General features: G+C 33.8%; 1 protein-coding gene across 4 annotated transcripts in view; it reads right to left on the reverse strand.

Moving 5' to 3' along the window:
• LOC118188489 (oxysterol-binding protein-related protein 6-like) overlaps nt 1–27,865 on the reverse strand; it is a 259,141-nt gene that overhangs the window by 53,532 nt on the left and 177,744 nt on the right. For 3 of the 4 annotated variants that reach the window (XM_085810016.1, XM_085810014.1, XM_035358923.2), the window contains 2 exons: nt 14,783–14,896; nt 4,307–4,385 (listed from right to left, as the gene is read on the reverse strand). In XM_085810016.1, coding sequence (XP_085666142.1) covers nt 4,307–4,385; nt 14,783–14,896 — 193 coding nt within the window. The remainder of the gene's footprint in view (nt 1–4,306; nt 4,386–14,782; nt 14,897–27,865) is intronic. The other variant, XM_085810015.1, reaches the window with a different exon arrangement.

Genomic DNA, 27,865 nt, shown 5'->3' on the forward strand with positions numbered 1-27,865 from the left:
CTGAACCATTTTCTAAATAAATTTGAAAATAAAATCTGCTTCATGAGGATTGTGTTTTCACCTGATTCATTAACTATATCCTTAGACTTCTGTTTGTATTTAGAAAAAGACATTAATGGTGAATCTTTTCCTGAACACTGATCACAAGTTACATTACTTTTGCAGAAGCGTGAAACATATTTCTTATTTCCCAGACTTTTCAAACATGCTCTCCTTCATCAAAATTACCTTCCTTTCATTCAGAAAAATATTATGTGCATAATCACAGTCTTTATTGTAATATTCTGACAAATCAAAAAATATACAATTTGATTTTGTTGCATTTATTTTGAATTTGTTGAAATTAATTCCAATGCCGAAGCAATCTTTGTGTTCACAAATTTATTGTTCTTTGAGTTCCGGTACTTTTTCAGAACACAGGAAGTGAAATCTGGCCGCTGCTGAGAAATATAACTGTCAGCAGAATAAGTCATCATTAAAGCTCACTGACGTGAATTATAACAGACATATTACAGACAGCAAATTGATCCAAAAACATAATCATCACCAAAGCTACAAACTAGCTTAAAATTATTTTTATTTTTATATAAAACAAAGATATAAGAAAGTAACAAAATTTAAAGAATTATAAGTAATCTACATGTCATTAAGACAGTTACAAACGGGGTGGTCATAAAAAAATCTCCGATATATAAATGGCTGCAGCCTAACCACTCCACCAATTGAAATGAGATTTCAGATATTGTTATTTGAAGGTATGCGCTCAAGATTGTGATGATATAAACAATAGAGATGTTATGGGAAAAAAATTTTTTAATGGTAACACCCATATTTTTTTCTGCACAAACTGCTCAGGGCATCAAAAAACATTCATAGGGTTTGAATGATACATGTATGATGAAAGTTGCTGGCATAAAAAATTTGCAAAGAGCACTATAAATGATAAATGACAACACAACAGATGAGAGGGAAGAAAACTTTTAATGGAATTACAGATTTTCAAAGTGCCCACTTTCCCAGATGATAACACATTTCATACGTATGATTGCTGACAATGATGATGAAAGTCACGTTGCAAGAGGAATCTATATAACTTCATGTTTTAAAGCATTGTTCAATTCTGACAAATTTTATAGATTTGATGCATACATCTTGGATTTCAGATAACCCTAGAACCAGAAATCCACCAGAGTAAGGTTGGAGGATTGCAGTTGTCATGACACTGCAAAGTTATAGGAAATGACTATTTATAAAGCGCTGTTGCAGCATCTGAAGACCACATGTGGCGACATGTGAAGGAGCACCATCTTGCATCCATACAGAGCCATTAATTACATTTCACAACTGCAATTATGCAACACTGTTGTACACTGCACACTTGCGATGAATCATGTTTTCATACCTGTGTAAGTGACCTTTTCAAAGAAATACACACTGAGGACGAATATGCTTGCGATGCTGCACCACACAGTAAAAGTGCTGGTGCCATATCATGAGGATTTTTGTCAACCCAATGAATGCTTTCTTTGTAATTTATGCTCTCAATTATGGAGAAACGTGGCTCATCAGTCCATAACATCCCCAGCAGCCACCTGCTATTTTCTACACATATGATAAAAACAATTTATGAAGTTGACACGCTGTTGCTTATCTTCAGATTGCAACTTCCAGACGGACTGGAATCAATAAGAAACCACCACCAAACAAAGCACTGTGATTGAGGCTGTGTTGTGAAGCAAGCTTGAAGACTGATTTTTGGTACCTCCAAACTACGGGCAACAATTCTTGCAGCATGCAACGGACCTGCAGTATTTACATTATGTACTTCCACAATGACTTCAATAGAAATACATGGTTGTCTGGATTATGGTTCATATATGCATCCAATTTCTTATCTTTTTTATGGAATTATGTACAATTTTTACAGAACATAAGCCTCCTCTTAGCCTATGATTTCGCCAGCAAACTCACATTGCTTCAAGAGCATTCTCTCTGCTCACATAAAACAGCTTTATGAATTCACCTCATTACTTCCCTGTAAGCACTATCTTCTTATCATGTTCAAGACATGTGATTGAAGAATTCTTCCACAGTACTTATTAAAGGTTTTTGAGACATGTGATTGAAGAAACAATCTTCTACAGTACTTATTAAAGGTTTTTCACATGCACTGCTTTGTACATGGTGTTCTGTGATTGGTGCTTCTACTGTCTACCATTGTGAATTATGCAAAGTGCATCAATGCACCTCCTCTGTGTCATCTTTGGTCCTTTAACAATGCTCTTCTTTGAAAATTTTAACTCTGGCAATATTCGTCATATGTACATCATTCCAATGTCATTGATGGATTTTCAATGTGCTGATCAATTTGCACAGGAAAATATTTGGTGTTGCCATCTCAAAATTTCAAAATTTTTGGCTGTCACCCTAATCGTGAAAGCTCTATTGTTTTACATCATCACAATTTCAAATGCATACCTTCAAATAACAGTGTCTGAATAACAGTGAGGCTGCTAGCAGTGAGGCTGCTAGCGGTTGTTCATATATTGGGAGAGTTCATTTTATGACCATCCTGTATAATTAAAAGAAATTTTTGGCAATAACCTTGAAATCTATGAAAAAAATCAGTATTATGGCTCTTCAAATTTTCAGATAATCACATAATGAGAGGTAATAAAGATATTTTTTAGTTTCTTAATAAGGTAAATTTTTCAGAGCATAAAAGAAATTTGTTATTGCTCAAAATATGTACATTTTGTTATAGTTTTTACTATGCCGCAAGTTACAGTACTTAATCTAATCCATTAAAAATTTACCTTTTTAAAATTTGCATCATTCATATTCTCACATGCAGTTTGTTCCTGAGCAAATCTAAGAACAATCACACTTTTAAACTCAAAGACCATGAATAGATTTCTGAATTACAATACAAATGACATGAATAGTAAAAAAACTAATGGTAATATCTGTGACCCATCTGAAATGCTAACTCTGAAAAAGGTTACTGCTGTAGCAAACATGTGAAATAAAAAGTTCATACTGTTATAAATTTTGAATATATATATAAATAATTTAAGCTAAATTATTTGAATATATACAACATCATGTAAAATTGTAGCATTTCTTCTATAATGTAACATGAAATTCCTCAAAAATATGAGGTTTTAACCAAAAAATAAGATTACAGAGGTAGGTCTACTTATTATTAAGGCTACCACGTAAAACTGGAGAGAAATTGACAAAACTCGCTAAATGTGGTGACCATTTAGGTCTGGTCCCTGTGCATAACTGTAATCAAATCTGGCCATAAACAACTAACTGTGTACGCCTTCTAGAAATTTTGAGAAATCGAAGGCACTGGAAATTTATCGGCAGCTGGGATAAAACTATAAGTCTGGAGTAGTTGAAAATTTACATTTTTTTCCTTGCGGCTGCACTGAGCAGAAGACAGTAAAGTACATAATCTTGCAGTAGAAACCTTCCATGGTATGGTGCCCTCCCGGAGGTGGTGAAGACCGTGTGTCATTCTAGTGTGCCTTATGAACAAGGCTAATAGCCATGAATCATTCGAGTGCGGTGTGGAGATTTCAAGGCACAGAAACACGCTGCAGGATATGGCTAGGGAAGACTAGATTCTAACAAGTATCTAGCACAGTATCCCACATAATTTATTATGCTGCCAAGTAGCTGCCTGACGAAATAAATTCGACAAATTTTGTGAAGCTCAAGGATAACACCGATTAAGTCTTGTGTTTTCAAATTACAGCAAGTGTACTTACTCCTTTGGTAGGGAGCAATGTTTTATACTACAGCGTATCACTCAAGAACCTTAAAAAATTAAAAGAAAATAGGAGAGAATATCAATTCTCATTTGTTACTTCAGAGTATTGAGAGATCTCCATGCGAGGTTCGCTTTTAAGATGTGTTTAACATTCTTAGTAGCTTGAAGTCGTAACTATTGATTGTGCTGTCATATTGAGAAGAGCTCTAACAGTACTTTTGAACTTTTGTGAAAAATTCAGAATTATAATGTGTTCTTTTAGGAAAACGAATTTTATCAAGTTATCATCGGTTTTGTGTGCATTTAATCTACAAACACATATGCGTGTAACAATATCACTTCAGCAGCTATTGAAATGCAAATGATTCAATTTATTGTTTAAAATATAAAATATTGTGAGCAAATTCTTTGTGTTAAAATATTAAACAAATACTTTGATATAAATATTTCTTACATTTTAACAAATTCACTGCTAGAATATTAAAACATCATTTTAAAACACAATCTCACAATGATAAGTATTACCACTAGGTATAGGTGTATATTCTGTTCCTTCATCTGAAACATCACTTATGAAACTTGTACCTTCTTCGGATAAGGATCCCTACACATTGTAGAGAAAGAGAAATATATATTAATTGAAGACAGCAAAAAAATATAAAATTAAAACAAAAGTACATTTCGTATTTTAAAGCAAGTTGCAGGAAATCCACAACTTTTTAGAATGACAAAATCATTTTCAGCAAACCTGTACATTTCTAAATCTAAAGAATATTTACAGTTAATATATAAAAAATTAAACTATCAAAATATGAAAAATATGAATTAATAATTTGTTAACAATGTTTTAAATCCCAAAGTAATTTTACTCTGAATATTTACTAATGAAATTTATTCTTTAAATCAGTGGTTGCCAAATTTACGAAGGTTCACAGCTACTGTAGCATTTTTAAATCCTACTGCGGCTGCCAATCAAAAGAACTACCAACTTTTTAAAAAAAAAACCTTACATTTCTAGTAAATATGATATCAATTTTAATTAAACTGTGTATAATAAAAAGCAACTGAAATTGAATTGTACATAAAGAAGAAACTGAAGTGTATTTAGTAATAACTAACAAATATCTTCATGAAACTTATTAACTTTAATGAGATGGCTGTAAACTTTTTTTTTGTCATCAACAAGTTTTTTAATGCTGGGAGAGTAGGTAGTGGCTGCCATTCGAATACAGTTGTCCAAGGTCCAAGTGTTCATCAGCAAGTTTACTTATTTTTTATAAATTTCATACTGGGAAAAGAAATCTCACACAGATGTGTAGAGTTGAACAACCTTTTCTTTGAAACAAACTTGGACCCAAAGTGAGTATTTTTCTTTAGGAACAAGAGGCCAACTATATTAAGAGCTTGAAGAAAGCGATTTTACAAATAAATCATTTAGAAAATCAATCAGTCCGAACTCCACTGCAGTATTGTCTTCTTGAAAATCAAAATGCTCCATAATACAAATAAAGAACTCTTCAGCATCAATCCCTATACAAGGCGATTTGACAAACTGCAACCACTGAAATCTTTTTGGAATTTACAGAAGCGTTTGTTGAATTCACTTCCTAAATCTGAAATAATTTAAATGTATTGTTTGCTGTTGTATGGATGCGTTGATGACCCTTTTTTGCCAATGGTTTGTTTCAAACAACAAAGTGTTTGTATTCACCTTGGACGATATTTTTCCCCACAGTTCCAGCTTTTTTTAGAATGAAGCAACATCTGAAATTATTCCACCAATATCTTTATTCTTACCTTGAAGATACAAGTTAAGGATATTTAATTTTTTTCGAGATGTCTGCAAAAAAAGCAAAATCCTGCAGCCAAATCGGATCTTCTAGTTAACGGAAGGATTTGCCTTGCTCTTCTAAAAATTCTATTAAGGCAGAGCAGCTCATGAAAATGTTGTAAAACTCTGCCTCTACTCAACCAACGAACTTCCGTATGAAGCACGTCACCATACTGGCAATCTAGTTCATCAGTCAGTGCTCTGAATAAATGTTTTTAAATTGCATGTGCTCTAACTTTTTTCACTATTTTTATGACTGTTTTCATTACATTGTTCATACTTAAAAACTTTCCACTCAGTGACGGTAGGTGTATTACACAAGACACTATAACACAGAAATTTCGGAAACTTTTCTTTATGACATACGGTTATGAATTCCTTTTCTCTGCCTACCACTGCAGGAGCTCCACCAGTAACCAAGCCCATAAACTTATTTATAGGAATATTTTCAGAGCTGATAAGATTTTTAACTGCTACAAATATGTTCTGTCCTGTCCTGTTAACGGTATAATTTTTACCAGCTCCTCTCTTATTTTGAAATTATCAAAAGCCATTCTTGTGAAAGCGGCCAACTGAGCTGCATCAACTATATCATTCAATTCGTTAAGTTGCAGGGAGAAATAGCTGTGGTGATCAAAGTCAATTTTAAGTTATGAGGTAACATCAAAACTCAGAACCTCAACCCTTCTCATTATTGAATTTGCAAAAAGCTGCAATGATTTAACAGCAGACATCTCTTTATTTTTGAAACGTCAAATAATACAATTGCAGCTTCTAAAAATGCAGTTTTTATTATTTCACACTCTTTGTTTGATCTCTTATTCTGCGCAATATTTGAAACCAGGAATGGTGCCTCAGTTGCTGCTTTATTCTTCTTTAATAGTTTGAAAAAAGTTGATTGTTCAGCATTACGTTTAAATTTTAGCCGCCTTTTCTTTCCTTAGAGTAGAATTCAGTGGGAAATTCTTTTCAATCCCTGCGTGAATGACTTTGAAGTGATGTTTGACATTCCCTTCCTTCCAAACTGATACACTTGTGTAGCATAGTAAATACAAATATTTGTCCTTTACCTGGGTAAAGAAGTAATCGGTGTTCCATTCCAAATGAAAGTAATAAGCCTTTTGCTTGAACACACCATCATTAGAACAGACCTAGCTTAGCATGAATGCGTAAATCAAACTATCTAAGTTAGCAAATGTCTAATATACGCACGAAAAACATAACATGCATAACCTCACGCACATACAGTCAACTATGAGATAAGGCTGACAATGGCAATTTTGCAGGAGAAACAAGCAGTTGTCAGGTCAGTGGAGGAATCAAGGTTAGCTAATCAGAGCATTGATGCAACCTACCAAAAATGTCCCCATGAACTACTAGTGGCTCACGACTGATGGTTTGGTGATCACTGCTTTAAATGATAATGACAATGCATGGAACTGTCTAAAGAAGGGATCCCTTCATGAACAAGAAAGCATTCTAAGAAACACTGGTTCATATTGAAACTGCACATAGGGAAAACTGAGAAAAGTCCCAAGCTCATTCATCAGGAATTGAACCCTGAATCAACTACTGAGCTCACCCACTTGCCCACTACAAAAAAGTTCATAAAATTTGTAAGATTCTGTACTGTGTACTTTTAAGTTACAGTTAAAGTTGAAGAATCTTAAGAGGTGGTAAGCGACTAATCGCTTCATGATATAGAGACAACACATAAGAAGGGTGAAATTATTCTTTATTATTCCAATAAAGTTTAACAGAACTCCATCTTAGAGTTTTAAAATAAAGCCGCCAGTCGGGCTTGAACTCAAAAACAAAGAAATTAACTTAACTAAAAAGATATAACCGTAGCTATCAAAATTCTAACTGAGTTGGCCCCTTAAAGCTGAATAACGGTGAAGCTATCAAGGGCTTAAAATATGGCCGAGCGTAATAATAGCTTAAGAGAGAGTAGCCTAAAAAAGGTAGATGCATGTTAGCCAGAATCACTGGTTCTCTCTCACTAAGACAGTAGAACTTTGCAGTTAAATATTTCTCCTCAATTTGCATTCAAACATGTTTCTAAAACTACGTTCTGGCCATAAGTTGTAAGTTGAAATTCAGGAAGACAGGAAAGGAACTTTAACTCAAAATTTATCTGTTAGGAAAATTAACATAATCCTTACAAATTAATGAAGGCGCATTGAGAAAATGTGAACAAAAAAAGGTATCAGCGAAGAATTAAATATAGGAAAACTTATTTACCACCCTTAATAAGTCAGGTGAATTAACAGACTGCCCACTTAAAGAAATGATTCAGGATCACATTTATGTTATTTGACACACCTTGAAAAAGTATACAAAATAAGTTTTTATGCAAGGCATCTATGGTAAATGTTCAAGGTCAGTAAACTGTCCCTTATTCTACAAAAAATCTTAGTAAATAAATATTTTTATGACTGGAAACTTGAAACTAATACTTTGTGCAAATGTTCAGCTGCTGTAAAAAGTACTTTTTAGAAACCGGTATTAAAAATTACAGCGTAAAAATCTTTAATAACATCTGCATGTAGTAGTCAATCACAATATTACCTACCTCAGATAATTTTGATCCTAAGGATGGAATTTTTTTTAACTTTGGCTTTGAAAAATCTTTTGTTTGAATGTTTTCTCTATCCTCATGGAACCCATATAAAAATTTAAATTTCATGTGCTTCTATTAAGCTATCACATGACCAGTGTTGCTGTAGTCTAAAAGTCTAACTTCTTTAATTAATTTCAAACAGGAACCATGGGGTTTGCAAACAACGAAACAACCTTCATCTAGAGACAAAGCATATTAACTTAAAACTACATCAAACAAATTAACTTTAACAACTAACACCAAACAAATTAAATACAATTGAATAATCTATTTTAAATTGAAGGTATCCAAAATGATTTCAAAATATACTGCTTAAAATCATTCAATGTAGGTACAGTTGAGGAACACTCATCACAAAATATCTATGTTATAAGCATTTCTATCAGAACTCATGTTAGATCTGAATTATTCACTTAAATACACTCATGGTCAATGAAATTAGCATACATCAAAGAAGGCATGCCAGACTGAAAATATGCCAATGGCTAGGGTTTGTGTCAGTAGGAAAATGATCTCCCGTAACTATTTTTTATGACTGCTAATAGCTATATAGCCTGCAGAAGTGCAGCAATCAGGAAATGGCAGATTTCAGCAGTGCCTTCTCAATGACTCCACATGAGCACAAAAAATATTGCATGATACAGTTACATGCATAAAAGAAGAAAAATGCCATTTCCATGCCTTAGATGACTATTTGTGCAGGTGACAGGCTTCCAGACAGGCCTAGTCCAGTGGTCTCAAACTTAAATTGCATGCGGTAGATTTTTTTAACAAACTTTTAACTAACTAAATTTAAATTTAACTTTATATCTCCCTTCCTAAATATTTATCAAAACATATAAAATGAATAATAAGATTAAAATTTATCCTGCTTAATTTCTATCTGTAACAAATTTCTATTGGTTACATTTACACTAGCAGCTAAATATTAAATTTTTTGTACTGACATGTATTTCAAATAACACTAATAGGTTGAATTAATTACTAAATAACGTACTTTTAACATAAAATTAAATAATTATAAAAGCTTACCAAATTTTTAGAGAAAACTTCCCCTTCGGAATGAAATTTGAGAATAAATAACGACAACTTATTCTCCTTCTTAGTAATTTCTGCGATTTTAATCAAATATGTAATTAACCAATTATTTTTTTAAAGTCTTTTTCTGTCACTTTTTTTAAGCTTTATTAAACCACAGCTTGCAGTTTAGTTTCTTAATTAAAATTGCAATTATAATTTTACCTACAACTTTCATTCAAGAACATGAATTTTCATATGAAAGAAACATTCAAATGTTTTGCACAATTTGAAATGACTGGTACTTATGTAATGTAGATCTAATGACAAGCACAAATAACAGGTTTTATAACATTTGATAACAAACAACATTTGTCTCCAGCAGTATCATCCTTGAACGAGACGTTCGTTGCAATGGGCACCTGGACTGGAGTGTCCTATCCCCATCGATTTTATGGTCACTTCTCGAACTTTGATTTCTTATGGTGCGTAAAGACATATCTTATTGCAAGGCAATTATAGTAATCTTTTTTCTATGCAATAGTCCGTGATAAGCAATCAAGTTGAAGATTTGTGCAATAATTCGACTGATGTGATGACATAAGCAATTGAAAGGCAGTAAATGGAGGATCAGGTCGTAGTATCAGGAGTACAAGGCACCGTTCGGTGATGAGAGGCATAGCGTCCTTCACTGGGTGTGTGTGTGTATGATTATGGCAAAGCCTCGAGGGCTATCTGCCTAAGGGGAGGGATGCCTTTGTGGAGGACTTTCTAAGGGAAACTGGCTCGTATACACGTTACATATGGGGAAAACCACGAAAACGCCCATGCAGCCAGCCCGTTCACGGGATTCGAACCTCGGACCGAACTACCAGTGTTCAGCGACTTTACCGCTCGGCCGCGTCCTTCACTGGAGACATCCGAGCTGGAACTAGGTGTAGAGGAGGCTAAACTGGCTGAAGTTGAGGGTGATCAGGTGAAGCTGGAATGTCCAATGGCTGGTTGAGGAGGAGATGAATTCTGATAGGTTGAGGGTGTCACATGCTAGCTGTGGTTTTTGTGAATTTAGAGTGTATGAATTAAGTTAGAAATTTTCATGTACAAGTTATTATCATAAACTTAATTATTTATATATTTCTTTTCTTTTTTTTTTTCTTTTTTTTCTTTTTTCTTTTCTTTTCTTTTTCTTTTTTTTTTTTTAGATTTTTTTTAAGCAAATAATTTAAGACTTAAGGCACATTCCTGAGAATGGCTTTGGGTCTTCTCCTGTTTACAGCTGAATTAACATCATATGTCAAATTTGGTAAGCTAGGGTTTTGAGTCTTATGCAAGTTCTTAAAAAAATTTTTTTAAATATTTTTCATAAACTCATTAAGACAAATGACCGAGTTCTTTACGAATTGCTTCATTCCTAACACACCATTTGGCTTTTGCTATAATTCTTAAAGTGTTATTTTCCATTCAGAGTACTCTATCTAGCTGAGTTTTACATAAGTACCCTCAGACAGGGCATGCAGAAGTTACTATGGGACACAATATGGCCGTATAAATGAGTAATTATGATCGATATCTAAAACACTGTTTCGAGTGATTAATGGGGCAAGTGTACTTCTACTGCCTTGAAACTTTGAAATTATGTGTTTAATGTGGGGTAAAAATGCAAGTCTCCTATCCAAAATAACACCTAGGTATTTGGTATGCTTGACCCAGGGAATTCTTTCGTCGAACATGGTGACATATCCATGGACATAGATTTTCTTTGAAAATAGTACAGCTTCTGATTTATTGACATTGATTTGTACTTTCCAGGCTGTAAGCCAGGACTCGATAGCATGTCTCCAGCAGTATGAACTGGGAAGAGATACATCTAGCTTACCAAATAATGACTGACTCAAGGAAAGTAAATGTACCATCTCATTAGGGGAAAAAAAAAGAAAACACAAGAATATAAAAGTTCTACCATCTGTTGGCTACTGAATAAATTTATTAACTGGACTGTTGTCACACTGTATCCCAATCATGTGCCCTGGTATGCAAGCATGTAAAGTTTATAATTCTTTCATTTAATTGTGACTATACATCTATTCAATGTATTTCTTTTTAATTCAACAGCTATCACACACATAAACACAATCCATATATCTCTAATGTCATTTATGTTGAAATTTTAAATTTTCATTTCCTAAGATACAATTAATGTCCTTGTCCTTTTCGCCCTTAGCTTCTTTTGTGGGTCAGAGTACTGTTATATGCATTACATAGGTACGTTTGGCTCTGTGCCAGTGCTAGCTTCAAACTGAATTGGAAAGTAATAACTGTTAAAATGTTTAGTAGTACTTTCTTATTTTCTTTATAAACAATACATTGTAATCCCTGTGCAATGAATTTATGCTATATCGAAATCTATAGGCATAGTATTAAACAAATTCATAACTAAATGTATTGGCAGGTCACATAAAATTGCTTGGGGGGGACGCATGTGGCATGCAGGCCACCAGTTCAAGACTAACTCGGGGATGCTTAGGTAAATAATACAGAAGATCTAGGTAATACAGATTATTGAAGAATTATTAGCTAGATACATATAGCTCTAATGCTGGCCCATCTATTATCTACGGCTGCAGCAGCTCAAGTGGACATCAAAACCCCTGCAACTGCCTCCAAGAAACAAATCTGAAATCCCAGCGCCATTTACATGTTCTGCCTTTAGCAGTGAAGCGAGTCCATTTTAATGATGCCAAAGAATGAGCAGTTGTATGGAATGCCAATCCATGACATTCACCAAGGAACTGCATTTTATTTTAGGGTCAGATGACCATTGCATCTGCATTGGAAGTAATTTGGCCATCAGGTACAATCCCAAACTTGCAGATGAGTACAATACAACTCCCCATAGCAGGCATTATAGCCTATGTAGCCACATGTTACAACAGCTGAACTACTATGGTAGTCATTCACAGCATGGCAAGAGCCCCATGATATTCAGATAAGAAACTACGGCCACGTATTCCTATTCCTTGCTGGGAATCATGGAGGATTATTCCGTCAGGATAATGCTACAATTACACAGTTGTCCAAGGTTGTTTATATCATGCGCAGACAATTCCCTTGGCCTGTCCCCATGCAAGTATGTTTTGGAGAAGGTGAAACATAATATACTGCCATAATCCAATCAACAAGATTTAGAATAAGTTGCATAATAGGTGTGGATCCACTCCACCAGGACAATATCAGGCATCTATTGACTCAATGCTGGACTATGCTGTGGCCTGGTTGTAGTACGTGGTGGTCTAACATCCTATTGAAGAAGACTGAACTAAAACCCACAAATTTTTCACTATAATTGTTCTGCTGTTCTCTTTTTGAAATCATGTGTATCTCTCATAAATTTACTTGTATCCTGTGCCTCCTTTATAGTGCACTAATTTCATTCATCATGAAAATGCATTTTTCATTAACATGGAAAAGAAATTTCCTTTAAAACTTTTTAATAAAAGAAAATTTTGTGGTGTAGTATGAATTACAACATAAGTAAACAATTTTCTTGTAAGCATTTTTAAGACAGTGGCAGCTTTTCTGTCCTAAATACATATATCGTATTTTTTTTGTATTTTCGAGCAACTGTAATACCTACAAAATTTTAAACACCCAGAATGCTAGGTGAAGTTGTGCTACTTTAATACATAAGACATGTTTTTATATATAAACACAAAGACATAAAAGTAATGAACTAAGAAGAAAATGCAATTATGTGGGTTAGTAATTTACTACAGATTTGTGCATGAAGGTTATCTGCCATGGAAAGGATGCCTTTATGGAGGATTTTCTAATGGAAACTGGCTTAAATTCATCACATACAGAAAACCACAAGATCCCCACATAGCCAGCCAATCTATTTGGTTGCAAGTTATTGAACTTCGGATGACTTATTTAGTCTACCGGAAACTTCTCTCTGTTTTTATGACAACAATTTTCGACACGTAAGCACATGTTTATTTGGCGCATGTTCGGCTCTCTATTTTTATCGCTTAATGTATACATACATACTGATGTAACAAATTAACTAAAACAAAGTTGATTCACGTTAGTCTTACGTGCGAAGTGATAGTGTACCCATGGCTGCTGATAAAGTTCATTAATGCCAATTTATTTAATATGAATTTCAACAAAGAAGAAATGCTACAGAAGCATGCAGAAATTTATTGAAAGTGTTTGGTGAAGGCAGAGTTTCTGATAGGACATGCAAAAGATGGTTAAAAAATTTTGAAACAGGTGATTTTGACCATTCTGATGAGCCATGTTCTTCCTTTGATTGACGACGATGTTGGAGCAAGATCCTTTTCTGACAACATCAGAGATTTCAGAAAGGCTTAATTCAGCTCAGCAAATCATTCCAAACCATATTTGCAAGATGGGATTGGTGTAGGAATATTCAAGATGGGTGCCACATGAATTAAATCAGATGAATTTGGATGATTGAGTCGTCATATACACATCTCTGCTTGCTCAGAACAAAAACAAACTCTTCTTGAACCAGATAATAAATGGGGATGAAAAGTCAATTACCTGTGAAAACATCATAAGGAAAAGAGCCTATTGTGAAAGTTTTAGGCTTTTCACCTCTAAACCCATATTTGATTCTGAATAAGAGAATTTTGGGTATATGGTGGCATATTCGAGGATCAATATACTATAAGCTTTTAAAACCGAACAAAAAGCTCAGCTCGGTAAAGTATTTTCAGCAAATGGATAATTTAAAGACAGCAGTCCAAGAAAAGAGGCTGGTGATGTTCAATAGGAAGGGCATCATACTGCATCATGATGATGCCACGCCACATGCTGCTTTGGGAAATGGTAAAAAAAATTGCAGAACTAGGTTGGGAAATTCTGTCGCATCCAACATATTCCCTGGACTTAGCACTCTCCAACTATCACTTGTTTTGTCTTTACAAAATTTTTGAAGGGCAAAAAATTCAAAAACAAAGAAGATATCAAACAAGCACTGGCTTAATTTTTCACATCAAAAGCTTTAACATTTTTCAAAAATGGGATATACAAACTGTCCTCATGCTGGCAAGAGGTCATTAATAGTAATGGCAATTAATAAAGTTTATTGATGGTAAGAAAAATTTGTATTTTGTTTTATTCCAAAAACAGACAGAACTTTTTGGTAGACCGAACACAATTAGCTCTGTGATCCATTTGGCTACTAGTAGAGCAATGCTTATTTTAGCTCATACTTCAAAGTACTGCTCTAATGCAATATTATGTCTAAATATTTATGTAATACACAGAGTTCCAGGAAATTTGGCTTGCATATTTCAATAGTAATAAATACATCTATTTCAGAAATTGAAAACTTTCATTACATTAAAAAATAAAGTAACTGATTTATGTCTGCAAGAAAGGTACGCAGGTCACTTTTATTTTAAAATACTCTAACAAGATTTATAACAAACAATAAAATTATTATAAGTATCAAACACATACTTTTAATTAAATCATTTAAATATAAAAAATGGCTTCATACCTCAGAAGTTGTAGTGCACATTGAGAAATTTTCAGCCGCATCAAAGAATTCGGATGCTGAGAGGGCAGATGAACTTTCATGAGATACGGAAGGCTGTAGAGGTTGATGAATGAGCTGTAAAAGGGTGATCACACAAACACAATATTCAAACATTTAAATTCTACTAAAACTAAAATTGAAGTTACGTAGCAGTCTTAACTCACCTGTTTTTTCTAGGCAGTTGCAATAATTTACAATCATTACACACCAAATTAACCCTCTGAGCGTTACGGCCGGAAAATTCCATACAGAAGTCTATCTTCTATATTCATTATACATGAAAATTTTTGCTAGCTTTTAAATGTATCTGATTTAGGTTTGGATGTATATTGGAAGAAAAGGAATCAAAGTACAAAATGAGATAGTCATTTTTAAATTAAAATCAAGAAAATATCACTTATTCATGACATTTTGAGAAACTTTGAAATTTCAGAGCTTAACCCATAACGCTCGGAGGGTTAAATTTTTATATAACAAATTTCCCTTATATTTATACAATTAAGTAAAAAAAAAACTTAAATTTCTAGCACTGAAATTAGAGATGCCACATAGAAAGCTGTAAGAGAACAGACATAAAAAAAAAAAAAAACCTACAGAGTGGTAACATAATTTTTAAATATCAAATGAATATATGAACAGTTATCACTTATATCAAAATTACAATGGAAAAAATGATCTGCATTTGTCTATAATTTTTTAATAACAATAACTGAAAGGTCTTTCTCCTTCCCACATATCTAATGCAACACATTAAAAAATTTTAATTAGTAGCACTTTCGAGTTTGAAACTGATTAAATGAGAATGAAACAATCAAAACAAAGTGAACTTAGAACAAAATAAAAATTAAAAAAATTTACAATCAACAATTTTATACAAAAATTCATCTTTCTGTGTAACATTAACTAAGCTTTGAAGTTACGAAGTTAAGATAAATTTGCAAGGGTAACACATTATTTGATTATTCAGAAATATTGACATAAAAACATCAGTTACCCAGGATGAAACAATCCTACAATACTGATTCTACAAAATTATTAATTGTAAAACTCTTATGGCCCTATCACTTTTATGGACGCGCGCCCTTACCCGGGACATTTCCGAAAAACTAGATTCTAGTAGTACGGCTTTAAGCGGCAGGCTTCCGAGAAATGTTTCGTCTAGCTAGGAGGAAACTGTCCCGGCTACGAGCAACATTTTAAAATTTATCCGAAAATGTTCCGGCTGGAGACGTGTTCCTCAAACGTTCAACCAATCAGACGAAAGTTCTTCTGAAGGATGACGGGTAACTTTCAATATGGCGATGGCTCTCACTGTGAAGTGATGGATGGTGGAAATAGAGGCCGATTTCATTATTGCTGTTTTGTTGTGATACAACTGCCTGAGTCATTTTTTAAATGTGTATATATTCATTAAATATATAATCGTGGAAATTTCAGAGTTGACAGTATTTTACGACGTTCTTGCAGTTCGGATTTGTTTACAAATTGTTCGTTGCCAAAAGTTCGCCAAATTTGTCGTATTTCGTGCTGATGGTGTATTATCACTGTTATATAATAGAATTTTATTTCTTAAATTTAAGTTGAATAATTTTTTTAAATCCGTTTGGATATGCGTGGCTTTTCTCCTAATTACTTATCTTTTAAATTGTTAATTGCATAATCAGTGACACATTTTAAACAGCAAAGAAGATGCATAAAAAAAAAGCATAGCTTATGTAATAATGAGAATACTCATTAAATTTGTCTATTATTTTCATGTTATTAATGAAATATTTTTGAATTATAAATACATTAGAAACTATACCTTTATTGTAAATGCTACATATTGAAACATTGGAAATTTATGGATTTATTATTATGCATGATGAAAAACATTTGTATATACATTCATTAATATAAATCTTATTCATTACATTAATACTAATAAATATATATTAACAACTTCTAAACCATCGCATCTCTCTATCTGTATGTAAATATATGACTTATTAGATGTGTATATATATATGTATGTATGAATACAAAAATGAACATTGCCAAGAAGTTTATTTGAAGTTGCTTTTAATTCAGATAACGATTATGTAATTGGCAGCAACTATAGTTATCAGTTCTTTGCAAATTATTATGGGTATGTAATAATCATTTGAAAAATAATTGATGAGTATTTGAGTACTAAAGAGTGTACACATTTTGTTATTGGGTTAATTCATAATTATATCATACGTATGATCTGCGTAATAAAAACATGACTAATAAATAATAAGAAATGTACTCGTAACAGCTGTACATTTATAACATTTGATTACTTAAAACAGTGCACAACTGATTGTTTACATAATGAATTGCACTTTCCAATTAAGTGCACAGGCCTACTAGTGGCCGAAGCGTCGTTGAACTCTGGTAATTCTGTCTCAGGTTAGAATGCCGCGAACGGGCTGGCTACATGACGTTTCCTTGGTTTGCCTCATTTGTAACTGGTATACGAGCCAGTTTTAAAAAATCTTCTACAAAGGGATCCCTCCTGTTGTTACCCCTCGAGGCTTTGCGGTAATCACATAAAACAAACTGAGCCCACCAGCGGCCGAGCGGTAAAGTCGCTGAACACTGGTAGTTCGGTCCGAGGTTCGAATCCCGCGAACGGGCTGGCTGCATGGGCACTTTCGTGGTTTTCCCCATGTGTAACGTGTATACGAACCAGTTTTCCATAGAAAGTCCTCCACGAAGGCATCCCTTCCCTTAGGCAGATAGCCCTAGTGTGCTTTGCTGTAATCTCAATAAACCAAACCATAAAACAAACTCATGATGTGAACACCTAATTTCTAGAGTTGGTATAATTAATGTGTTTTAGGTATATTACCGAGTGTTATATGGGACAGTAAACAACTCGCACATATTTAATTGCTCATGTATTCATATGCTTTATTTGATCTTCATTTTGCTAAATAGTGTCTGCTGGCTGTGAGGAGGTAAATATCAGCCATATAGATTTTTGTTATAGAAGGTCTTTTTTTTTTTTTTTTTTTTTTTTTTTTTTTGTCTGTTTGTTTGAATGGACAGAACAGTAATTATGAGGCATAAAGTTAGTCAGAAAATGCTTTCACCAGGTCACAAATTTTCCAGTGAGCCATCAAATTTTCATGGAAATGCAGACAACAAAAAAAAAATGTGTGATAAATAGACTTATCCAGCACACGTTTTTAAACTATTCTTAGAGTATACAGAATTTGGCTATTACTGATGTAATTGATTGCTATAACCAGAAGTGTGTTTATGTGTTACATGAAGTGCCAGAGTGGAGATCAAAGTGATTAACTTGATAGCAATCACCTTTTATTATCTTCCATTACTAACAATAAAGTTTAAAACGAAAAGCGTGTGAGCTATACAAAACAACACGAAGAAGCGAATGTCACTTGAAAGGAAACATCACTTTTGCCAATCTGAGTGATAATTGATTCTTGTTTGGCTTTCAGCCTGTTTAACAAGTGAAGATGGTAACCCTATTTCGCCAGAGGCCGTTTCTCAGAACTGTTGCTGCAAACGTTTTGTCCCGGCAACAAACAGCTAACGTGATAACGCTATTAAAGTTTAACTTAACATATATTTTAATTTATCAGATTTATAGCTTGCAGTTTTGGAATTTTAGTTATATCTAGAAAACACTGTTCAGCACTGAACATCACCAATAATGAAAGGTCACAGAAATTTGAAATTCACAGGATTGTTAATAAATAGTTAATAATACAGAGTTATTCGATATGGAATACAACCATCACATGTGAAAATGTATGCACTGACAGGCCTTGCCATACTATTATTAACTGAGGAATATTTTACCATGCTGCAAGTACTTGGGCATATAAAGCATTACTATTGCCAATTAGATTTTCCTTTCACAACAGCCAACAAATGATTTCTGGTGTACTTGAGATCTGTCTGAAGGTGAGACAGGTGGTAGTTGCATGTCAAGCTCATGTACTAAGAATGTTCGCACATTTTTTAGATGATTTTCGTTGTATTTAAATAAATATATTGCCTAAAATTTTTGTGTTTTAAGTGATCCATTTGCTAATCTTATTCTTCACTATGTTTCTACATTGTAATTTCCAAGACAATAAAGCTTTTTTTTAATAAAGAGTTATTTTATTCCCTTCCTATTGAACAGCTTTCCAAAGTCCAAGGAGGATTGTAGGTTGACATTCAGACAATTCACTTTTTAAAAGTGCAGAAGAGCAAAAATCCGTGGATGATGCACAAGGAGGTTTAGTAGGGATATGAGTCAAAGGTATGGCCCTGATACATGTCACTTGTTCTATTTTTTTTTTCAGGAAATTAACGATAGATGTTGACATGTGATTGCTTGTTTTGTCTTGATGCAGTTCGACTGATTGATACACTGTGGGTACACAGAAGGTATTTCATATCTGAAAATTGGGTACAAAATATGTTCTTGATAGTAAGTGGAATTGATCTTAACAGTTTTCTTCACTTCCTTTAATTTTTATTTGTTGTTTTTATCAAAAACTAGCAACAATTATAAATCCCTTTGAAAAACTTTCTTTAGATTCTTTGAACCATGTTGTATGACTTTTTACTTCTCTCCGATGATAATAAATGGATCACTTTTATTGCGATATTTTAAACATACCCAAGATACAGCTATCGTGACAACATTTTCCCATTTTTGTTAAAATAATTGTTTCTCACAAAGAATTCAACAGCACACTCTGCTTTCGGATACATGTCATGGAGAAAGATGATGCCCATTACCATTTTTTGCCTTTTTAAGATTCAAATCAGCATTAATCACATTATTTAATGCTGAGAGTTTTAGTGATCATGCAACTGTCCTTTGATTTCGCAGATTTTCTTTTAAAGTTCTTACTTTTGAAACATTCAGAACATTCTATTCTTTTTTTTTTCCCTCTTGGATATGTATTTTGAACAATTTTCTCCTTAAAGCCAAGCTTTGACATTTTCCCCTTTCTTATTGACAATACTAATAAATACCATTCCATTAAATACTGTAAAATCATGGCTTCCACAGCATTTTTTAATAAATAAATAAAAATAATTTTCTTTAGAAAGAGCACAAACATAGCTTTCTGTCCATTGCTTCTTGAAAAGTGCCATTTTGCATGAAAATAGAATTGTCAAGTAGCAGAATTATTCTTCATTCAGCAAATGACATAATCCATTGGCAGTGTGCCGCTGAATTAGGAAAAACAGAAACTAAAATTATCTAAAATACAGTTAACACAATTCAGTGGCGAAATCAAAGATTGGTTACCATTTTGGGGTCAATTTCGGCGAATACATGAAGATAAAAAAATTCAAAATGAGGTCAAGATGCATTATCACATTCAAGCAACCGTAACCCGTACGAGACCATGTGATATTGTAGACAGCTTCCCTGCAACTGCCAAAAATTATGAAAAAGTTATAAAGCTTAAGATATAGGTTCAGCAGAGAAGAATCGTTGGGAGAATTATATATTTGGGAATTATTAGGTTAGATTATTAAAAATGTTACTGGTCAAAAGGGGAAATGCTGTATAACGGAATTGTCAGACAAGTTAAGAGTCGTATTTATGTTTGTTGGAGTCAATAGCAATGACAAGCGACAAATACCTGCAATGCTGTTTCTGCTCATTGAATCCTGCATTCCCGAGGATATTTTATGAGTTTGGCTTATAAACCATGCATCAATAACTGCAGCAGAAAATTCTCACCTTGAGAAATTGAAATAATTATTATTGTTTTTAAAGAATGAAGTGGAAGGAGAGCAGAGAATTTCTTTGGCAAAAGCTAAATTTAAATTAATTTATTCGTGTGCAAAGAAAGAAAGTAGAAGAGATATAAAGTACCAGCGTGAACATTTCGTGCCTACAGGGTATGATTTATTCTCAGGACATAATAAAGCAACCAATTATAGTGAAAAGAATTCTTGCATATTTTGTGAGAAAATCATGAAAGTCGACATTGCTTTGTTGCTCTGAAGATGACTCTGAGTCAAAAGAATGATGAAATTAAGAAAAGGAAGGGTTGCTTCTCTGCTTCAATATTGGACCCAGGGCCAAGTACTGCAAGACAAATCTACGATGTTTGATATGCTCGAAAAGACATTGGGGTATCATATGTCTGCATTTGCACACCAACCAAATGAGCAATAATGTTGAAAAGAATAAAGAAGAGGAAATACAAAACATATCACTTATCAGCAGAAATTTCCTAGATGACGTGTTTCTTCAAACACTATTAACTAATATCGATGCAAACAAAATGCAGAAGACAGTAAAGGCACTTATTGACGCAGGGTCACAATGTTCATACATATTAAAGGAGACTGCTATAGACATAGGGTGCCATACAAGTGGATCTGAATCTTTAGTTTATGTACTTTTTGGAAAAGTAACAACAAAGAGAGAAAGTCACAAACGCTATAAAGTGAACGTTAGAAGCCTAAAAGGTGATTAGCTAGATGACTAATCTTGTTGGAACAGTCAAAGATTTGAGGACCAGTAGTCAGTTTACATCCTGGATTCCTGGAACTGAGGCAGAAAAACATCTATACTTCTGATTTAGGAAGAAGGGATTTGAAAATAGAAGTTCTTGTTAGAGCTGATGTCACAGGTGCACCATTAACCAGAAGGATTCAGAAATTAGAAAATGGGCTGACTGCTGTGAAATCAGTACTTGGGTGGACAGCCACGGGGAAGATAAATGATTACATTTCAGTAACTCCTTGTCCATGTCTTTAACAATAACATCCATGTTGACTCACAGCAATGACATAGAAACCTTGTGGAAGCTAGCAGCCCTAGGAATTGCAGATGCTAAAGAAAATAAAACTGTTTCAGAGTTAGAAGAAGCAGTGTGGGATCACTCAGAAAACTCTGAAGAGGGTGGACAATCGATACCAAGTTAGTTTACCTTGGATAAATGCGAAAGAAGCTTTACCAAGTAACAGCGAAGTTGCTCAAAAATGATTGATTTCCACAACAAAGAAGCTCATGTTGAAACATACAATGTAGTGTTCAGAGTGGCTTCAATCTGGAGTAATAGAAGAAGTACCAGAAGAAGACGAACAAGTTAACAATCGTTATCTTCCCCAAAGACCAATCTTCAAAGATAACTGTACAACAGCAGTAAGACCTGTATTTTATGCCTCATGCAAGTAAAAGGATTTCCTGTCTAACAAAAGGTTAAAATTTAATTGATTTGATACCTAGATTGCTTTTTGAATTTAAGCAAGGAAAATAGGGATTATCTCAGATACTAGAAGAGCTTTTCTTCAAATATCTGTTCAAAGAAATGACATGATTTCCTACGATTCTTGTGGTAGAAAAACTTAAAACAAAAGGAAATAAGAAAATTCCACCATTGCAGAGTAAAATTCAGTTTGCTTCTTTTACGAGCAGTGATCAACACTCACTTAAACCAATGTGAACCTTCTTTGAAGGAAGTGGCTACGAAACTGAAAAATTCCTTCTATGTTGACAACTGTGTCACTTTAGTGAATTTGAATGAAGAAGCAGAACATTTTATTGCAAAATCAACTCAGTTAATGGCAAGTGCTAACTTTGACTTAAAAGGGTGAAAACAAACAGAACTCAGCAGTGAAAAATCTACAATGGGAAAAACCATTGAAAGTACTTGTTCTTCTGTGGGATAAATATGAAGAATCATTGTTTTGTGACATTCCTAATATCAACTTGATTGATCTCTCAGAGATAATACAAAATGTAATATCAACCATGCAAAGAGTTTTTACCCAATAAATTTCACCAGGCATTTTACACTCCTTTCAAAGTTCTATTTGCAAAAGAACTGGGAAACTAAACTGAGCTTAGATGCAGGGCTACCTAAAGATATCAAAAGAAAATTCTTGAAATGGGTTACAGAATTGTCCTTGTTATCCATGAAGATTTCTAGACTAGTTCCAGTAACGGAAGGACAATCTCTTAGTTTATATATGTTTGCCGATGCTTCACAGGGATCGTATGCACATGCAGTATATTTGAGACATCAAAATAAAGAAGTGACTCTACTACAAGCGAAAGCATGAGTAAAGGTCCCTTGGGGGGGAACAAGTATACCATGATGTGAATTGCTTGCTTGTCTTATTGGAGTGCAATTAGCCTCATTTGCCAAGAAGAACCTTAAAGACAAAATTTCAGAGGAATATTACTGGGCCAATAACAGTACTATTCTGGATAAAGAATGTAAGTTTGGACCGCTTTTGTAAATAAGAGTTTCAGAAATTAGAATCCTATCAGACCGTAAAAATTGGCACAATGTATTAGGTGCAGAAAGTCCAGCCAATATGTCATCAAGAGGATGTTCTGTGAAGAAACTTATTGAATCAAGATGGTAGGAGGGCTCACCTTGGTTGGCACTGCCAGAAGAAGAATGCTCTCATTCTATCTCAATTGATAATAAAGAAGTTAATACTGAAAAACGTAAAGTAGTTATAGTTTTGTTAAGCAATGTTAGCGATATTTCTTCACAATTTTTGGGCTACTTTTCAAAGTACATGAAAATGCTCAGAATGATTGGGTGGATATACATATCCATAGGAAAAACATGAAAGATGAAAGAGAAGCAGGGAAGTTAAAAGTTTATGAATTGGCAAGAGCTGAGAAATCTATTGTGAAGATTAAACATGATTCCTTTTCATCTGATGATAATAAGGATCTAAAGTCAATTAGTGTATTCAAAGATGACAAAAGCATTTTACTTGTGAAGTCTAGGTCGACTGAAAGGAAAGACCATGAAAATTTTATTTATCTGATGTTACTTCTGAAGAATCCTAAAGCTGTAGAGAAATTGATAGTTATCTATCTATGTCTCACGCAGGAATTCACGTACTGGTGTCAACACTTAGAGAGACATTTTGGATCTTTAAAAACAGAGCTAATTAAAAAAGCTTTATATACATGTGCTAGGTGCAGGAGACATGGAAGTAAACAACTACAGACTTGTCTGCTACTCTAACAGAAAACAGAGTGTTTTTGAGATTGTCAGTATTAACTTTGAAGGATAAAAGGAAAGCTTGGATTTTACTTTTCACCTATACTGTTTTCAGGGTGGTTCATTTGGAACTGATTTTGTCCCTTTCAAGTCAAGGATTTTTTACTTGGCTTTAGAAGATTTATTGCCTGTAAAGGGAGGCCATTGATAATTTACAGCAACAAGGGTGGTAAATTTGTCAGATAATATTATTGCTTGAGATTAATTATTTGGAATACCATCGAGATAGAAGCCACCAAAGAGAAGATTGACTGGAAGTTCAATCCACCCTCAGCACCATGGCGGGGTGGCTTTTGGGAACGTTTTGTTCAAATGATTAAGAAGCTTTTGTGTCAAGTTCCTGGCCTGTCATGTCTGAATTATGAAGAATTAATGAATGTGATGAGTGACTGTAAAGCAACTGTGAATGCCAGACCACTCACTTATGTGTCAGAGAACTCTGATGATCTCACCCCTTTGACACCACCCTTATTTTTAGGTGAAATTCCAGTCTTTGGAGTTCCTGACTTCGATCATCTTGATGACATATACTTGATCAATCAAAACAAAATATAAAAAATTTTGTCCACACAAATATCAAGGCAAACAAAAAAAAAAAAAAAGTTATTAAATTTCTGCACTAAAATAACTCAAGTAGTGTTCAGGTTAGAAATCTAGATGGAATTTAAATTTCTCTGCCACTTGATTTCAACAAGAGACAGACATCTACAGAATTTATGAGAGCTCTTGAGAAAGATTTAGAAAAGAATATCTCAGTCTGCTAGTGCAACATCCATCTATAGTGCCAATTTCTCAACAGATAAAAATCGGGGACATAGTTCTCACTGAGTGTGATGACAAACACAAGCTGCTGTGGCCTCTGAAAAAGGTGACTGAGCTATTCCCTGGAAAAGACGGTAACAGTCAAATCATGGTAATCATTCAGTAACATTCGAATCATTCGGTAATATTCTCCAGACATGGATAGTAACATCCATGCATGCTAAAAATAGATTTTGTTAATGATACTCATAGGACAAACGATTATATTTAGTGCTATTTGAATTAAGAATAACTGATTTGTTATTCATATAAAGCCAGAACCAGCGCCAGAGCTCGCATGGCCGCACCAGGCGGCAGAATTTAGCGAAGTTAAACAGAAGTTTTTCATTGCGATGACAATGCCCAATCATCAATCAATTAACGGAGGGCGAAATCTGTAGTATGGTTCTAAATCTAGAAAATACAGCTACCGATAGTGAAGAAAGTAACAAAGAGGTTACTGAACGAGAAAAAATTTTGATTGACAAGTTATTCGGAATTCTCGACACAGCAATTACAGGACTTGAACAATGGAACTTAATAACTGAACAAGAAATTATATGTCTATAGTATTAGTCTAAAGTATTAGCAGAGAAACCAAATCAAACAACTCACATTGAAAGAAATGTTTAATAAAGTAAACATATAAATATTAAGCTCTTTTCTTTTGTAAATTTTGATACCCTTTAAATCATAAATGCTTCATTATTTCATAAATCACGATTTCATATTTTTAATTTTATAATTTCTACGTGCCATCTTAGTAGATTTAAAATGATCTAATATCCGGAAAAATCTCAAATCTGGGATCGCCGAAGTCCCGACCACCAGTCCAGACCTCGGACTTTGTACTGTATAAATATATATAATACGGAATGTATTTCAGTTAAACTTCTACCCAATAACTTTAGTAATTTATGAAAGTTATTTTTGCATCTAGTTAATTCAGGAAAATTAGTTTAAATTAGTTGTTTTCAGCTTTAAAAATATTAAAAAATTTGTAATTAGTTATTTTCAACTAATAATTGTATCGCCATTAGCAAAAATTATGCATTACTATCAACAACATAGGTTTAAACCAAATACTTAATTGTCTATTGAAGCTTCAAAACGTATTTCCGAACTTCACTTTTTCTCGTCTAGCGTTACCAAATTTGCCCTTGAACCTAAAATCGAAATAGAGCCAACAGATTTCCCATGAAATCGATAACAGACCCTCTGCAGAAATAAACTCATAATCCCGATATCCCATACATATAGTATGTGCAAAAGAGAATAAACTCTGTAGAAGGTGATAAAAAATTAATTTATGGCTTAATTGAAACAAACACAGAAATTAAGCTAAGCAAAACCATGTAGAAACAAATTGAAAGAATAAAACAAAACTTAATTTTCATGTGAATTTTCAGCGCTGACTCTCCCATTCTAGAAATTTCAATTTGTTTCAGACAAAGACCACATTTAAGGATTGCCATCCATCAATATCCAGTCTTTGTAGTCAGCTTGATGAAGCCACAGTTTATTGAAAATGCACTTTCCAGGCATCTCGTTCCTATTGGCGTCGGAAGGGTTGTGGCCTTCCAGGTTGGGATTGCTCTAATTTTGGCAAATATTTTCAGAATCTCCCCCCCCCTTTTTTTTTCTCGAGCACCTTCATCATCACTTTCGCCTCTTAAAGAACTTCCGGCTTCACGCTTTCGTCACAGTCTGCCTAAATTTATGGATAACACCTGTTTCGAAAGATTGAGTGAATAACCAATCAGACACCGATACTTTCGTTTGGGTAGCTAATTGTTTTTTTAATCGTTTGCAACGCAAATCCGCCAACAGATTGGTTAAGAGCCGTGTAATTTTAATTCCATATTCATGAGAAATCGTAATTCACACTTAGAATGGCAATCATTAGAAATGTTAAGAAATGTCAAATGAGCAAAATTAAGGACCGTTTATTCATTTTGGCCAAAATTAAGGACTTTTAAGGACCAAAAATCATTTTTGAAAAAATTAAGGACTTTTAAGGACCGTACGAACCCTGGATCTTTGATGCAGTTTGTTAGTCTTCAACGGATTTTGAAAAAAAGCATGATGCTTTGGAACATTAGATGTAAAACAGTTTCAGTTTAAGTTTATTAGGAGAAAGGAGAACAATTAGTTCCTGCAAATCTCTAACAACAGAAATATGTAGTCTACTGTTACTGTGTTGGAAAAAAAAAACAACTTCTAAAAACACTATAGGAATGCCTGTACTGCTGACTTCATGACCAAATCAACATTGATCTGAAAATGCTTCAAGAAGGAAGAAGAGATGATTCCACCTACCATATATTATCCTGCCTTTTATCATTTTTCCAGGAACAGCACTGTTAATCCCTCTTACGAAGTCTTTTTAATGATATTGGCCAAGTGGTCTCCAGACCAATCTTAAACCATTACAGCTTCCAATATGCACGTGAGGCTCATCGCTAAAGAGGATAGTCCTCCTTTGCTGCCTAGATGTGCACCATGATAGCTAGTGATATTGGTGGCTTGGGCCAAAGGAATACCTGCAGCAGGTTGTCTGACTCATCTAATATTGTATAAGCTTCTTTTGATGGTTTATGTTGGAAATGATGAATCATTTGCACTTAGTAAATGACATTCAAGTTGAGTTGCTGCAGAGTAAAAGTCATTATCTGCAATTCCTCTATTTGATGATTAATATGAGCAAAGTTTATCTTTTGCTGCTGTATGCATCAAGTTTGTAGTTAATCTCACAACCAAAACATATGCAGTTTTTAACAATGCTAACATTTTGGCCTAAATGTGTAACGGTCAGCCACAGTGAAGTGCTTGGAATGAGAGGATCCTCTTTCTCTCTCTGTTTTGACATATTGCTTACCATTGTCAATTTCTGACATAACATTTTATACAAAAAATTTCAATACGACCCAAGTTTTTATAACATTTGAGTCCCTTGAACATGCCATTCATTGAAGTTAGTAGTAAAAAATTTGATTATTTGCATGACTTAACTACACCTACAATCCCTCAAATTTGCACGCTTTGCTTTTTCTTTCTTGATACCGTAATTTTAGTGCTGAGAAATAGTACAACACTTTTAGAGGAATTTAAGAAAATTAATATAGATCTTGTAAATGAAGAATATGTATACAAAATTTAGAAGTTACCTTTTTTTATCTATATTAAATATTGAAAAAATGTATTAACTAGA

Source organism: Stegodyphus dumicola, chromosome X2, assembly GCF_044657685.1.
Source record: "Stegodyphus dumicola isolate Sdum_Otavi_A_Nest chromosome X2, ASM4465768v1".
NCBI lineage: Eukaryota > Metazoa > Arthropoda > Arachnida > Araneae > Eresidae > Stegodyphus > Stegodyphus dumicola.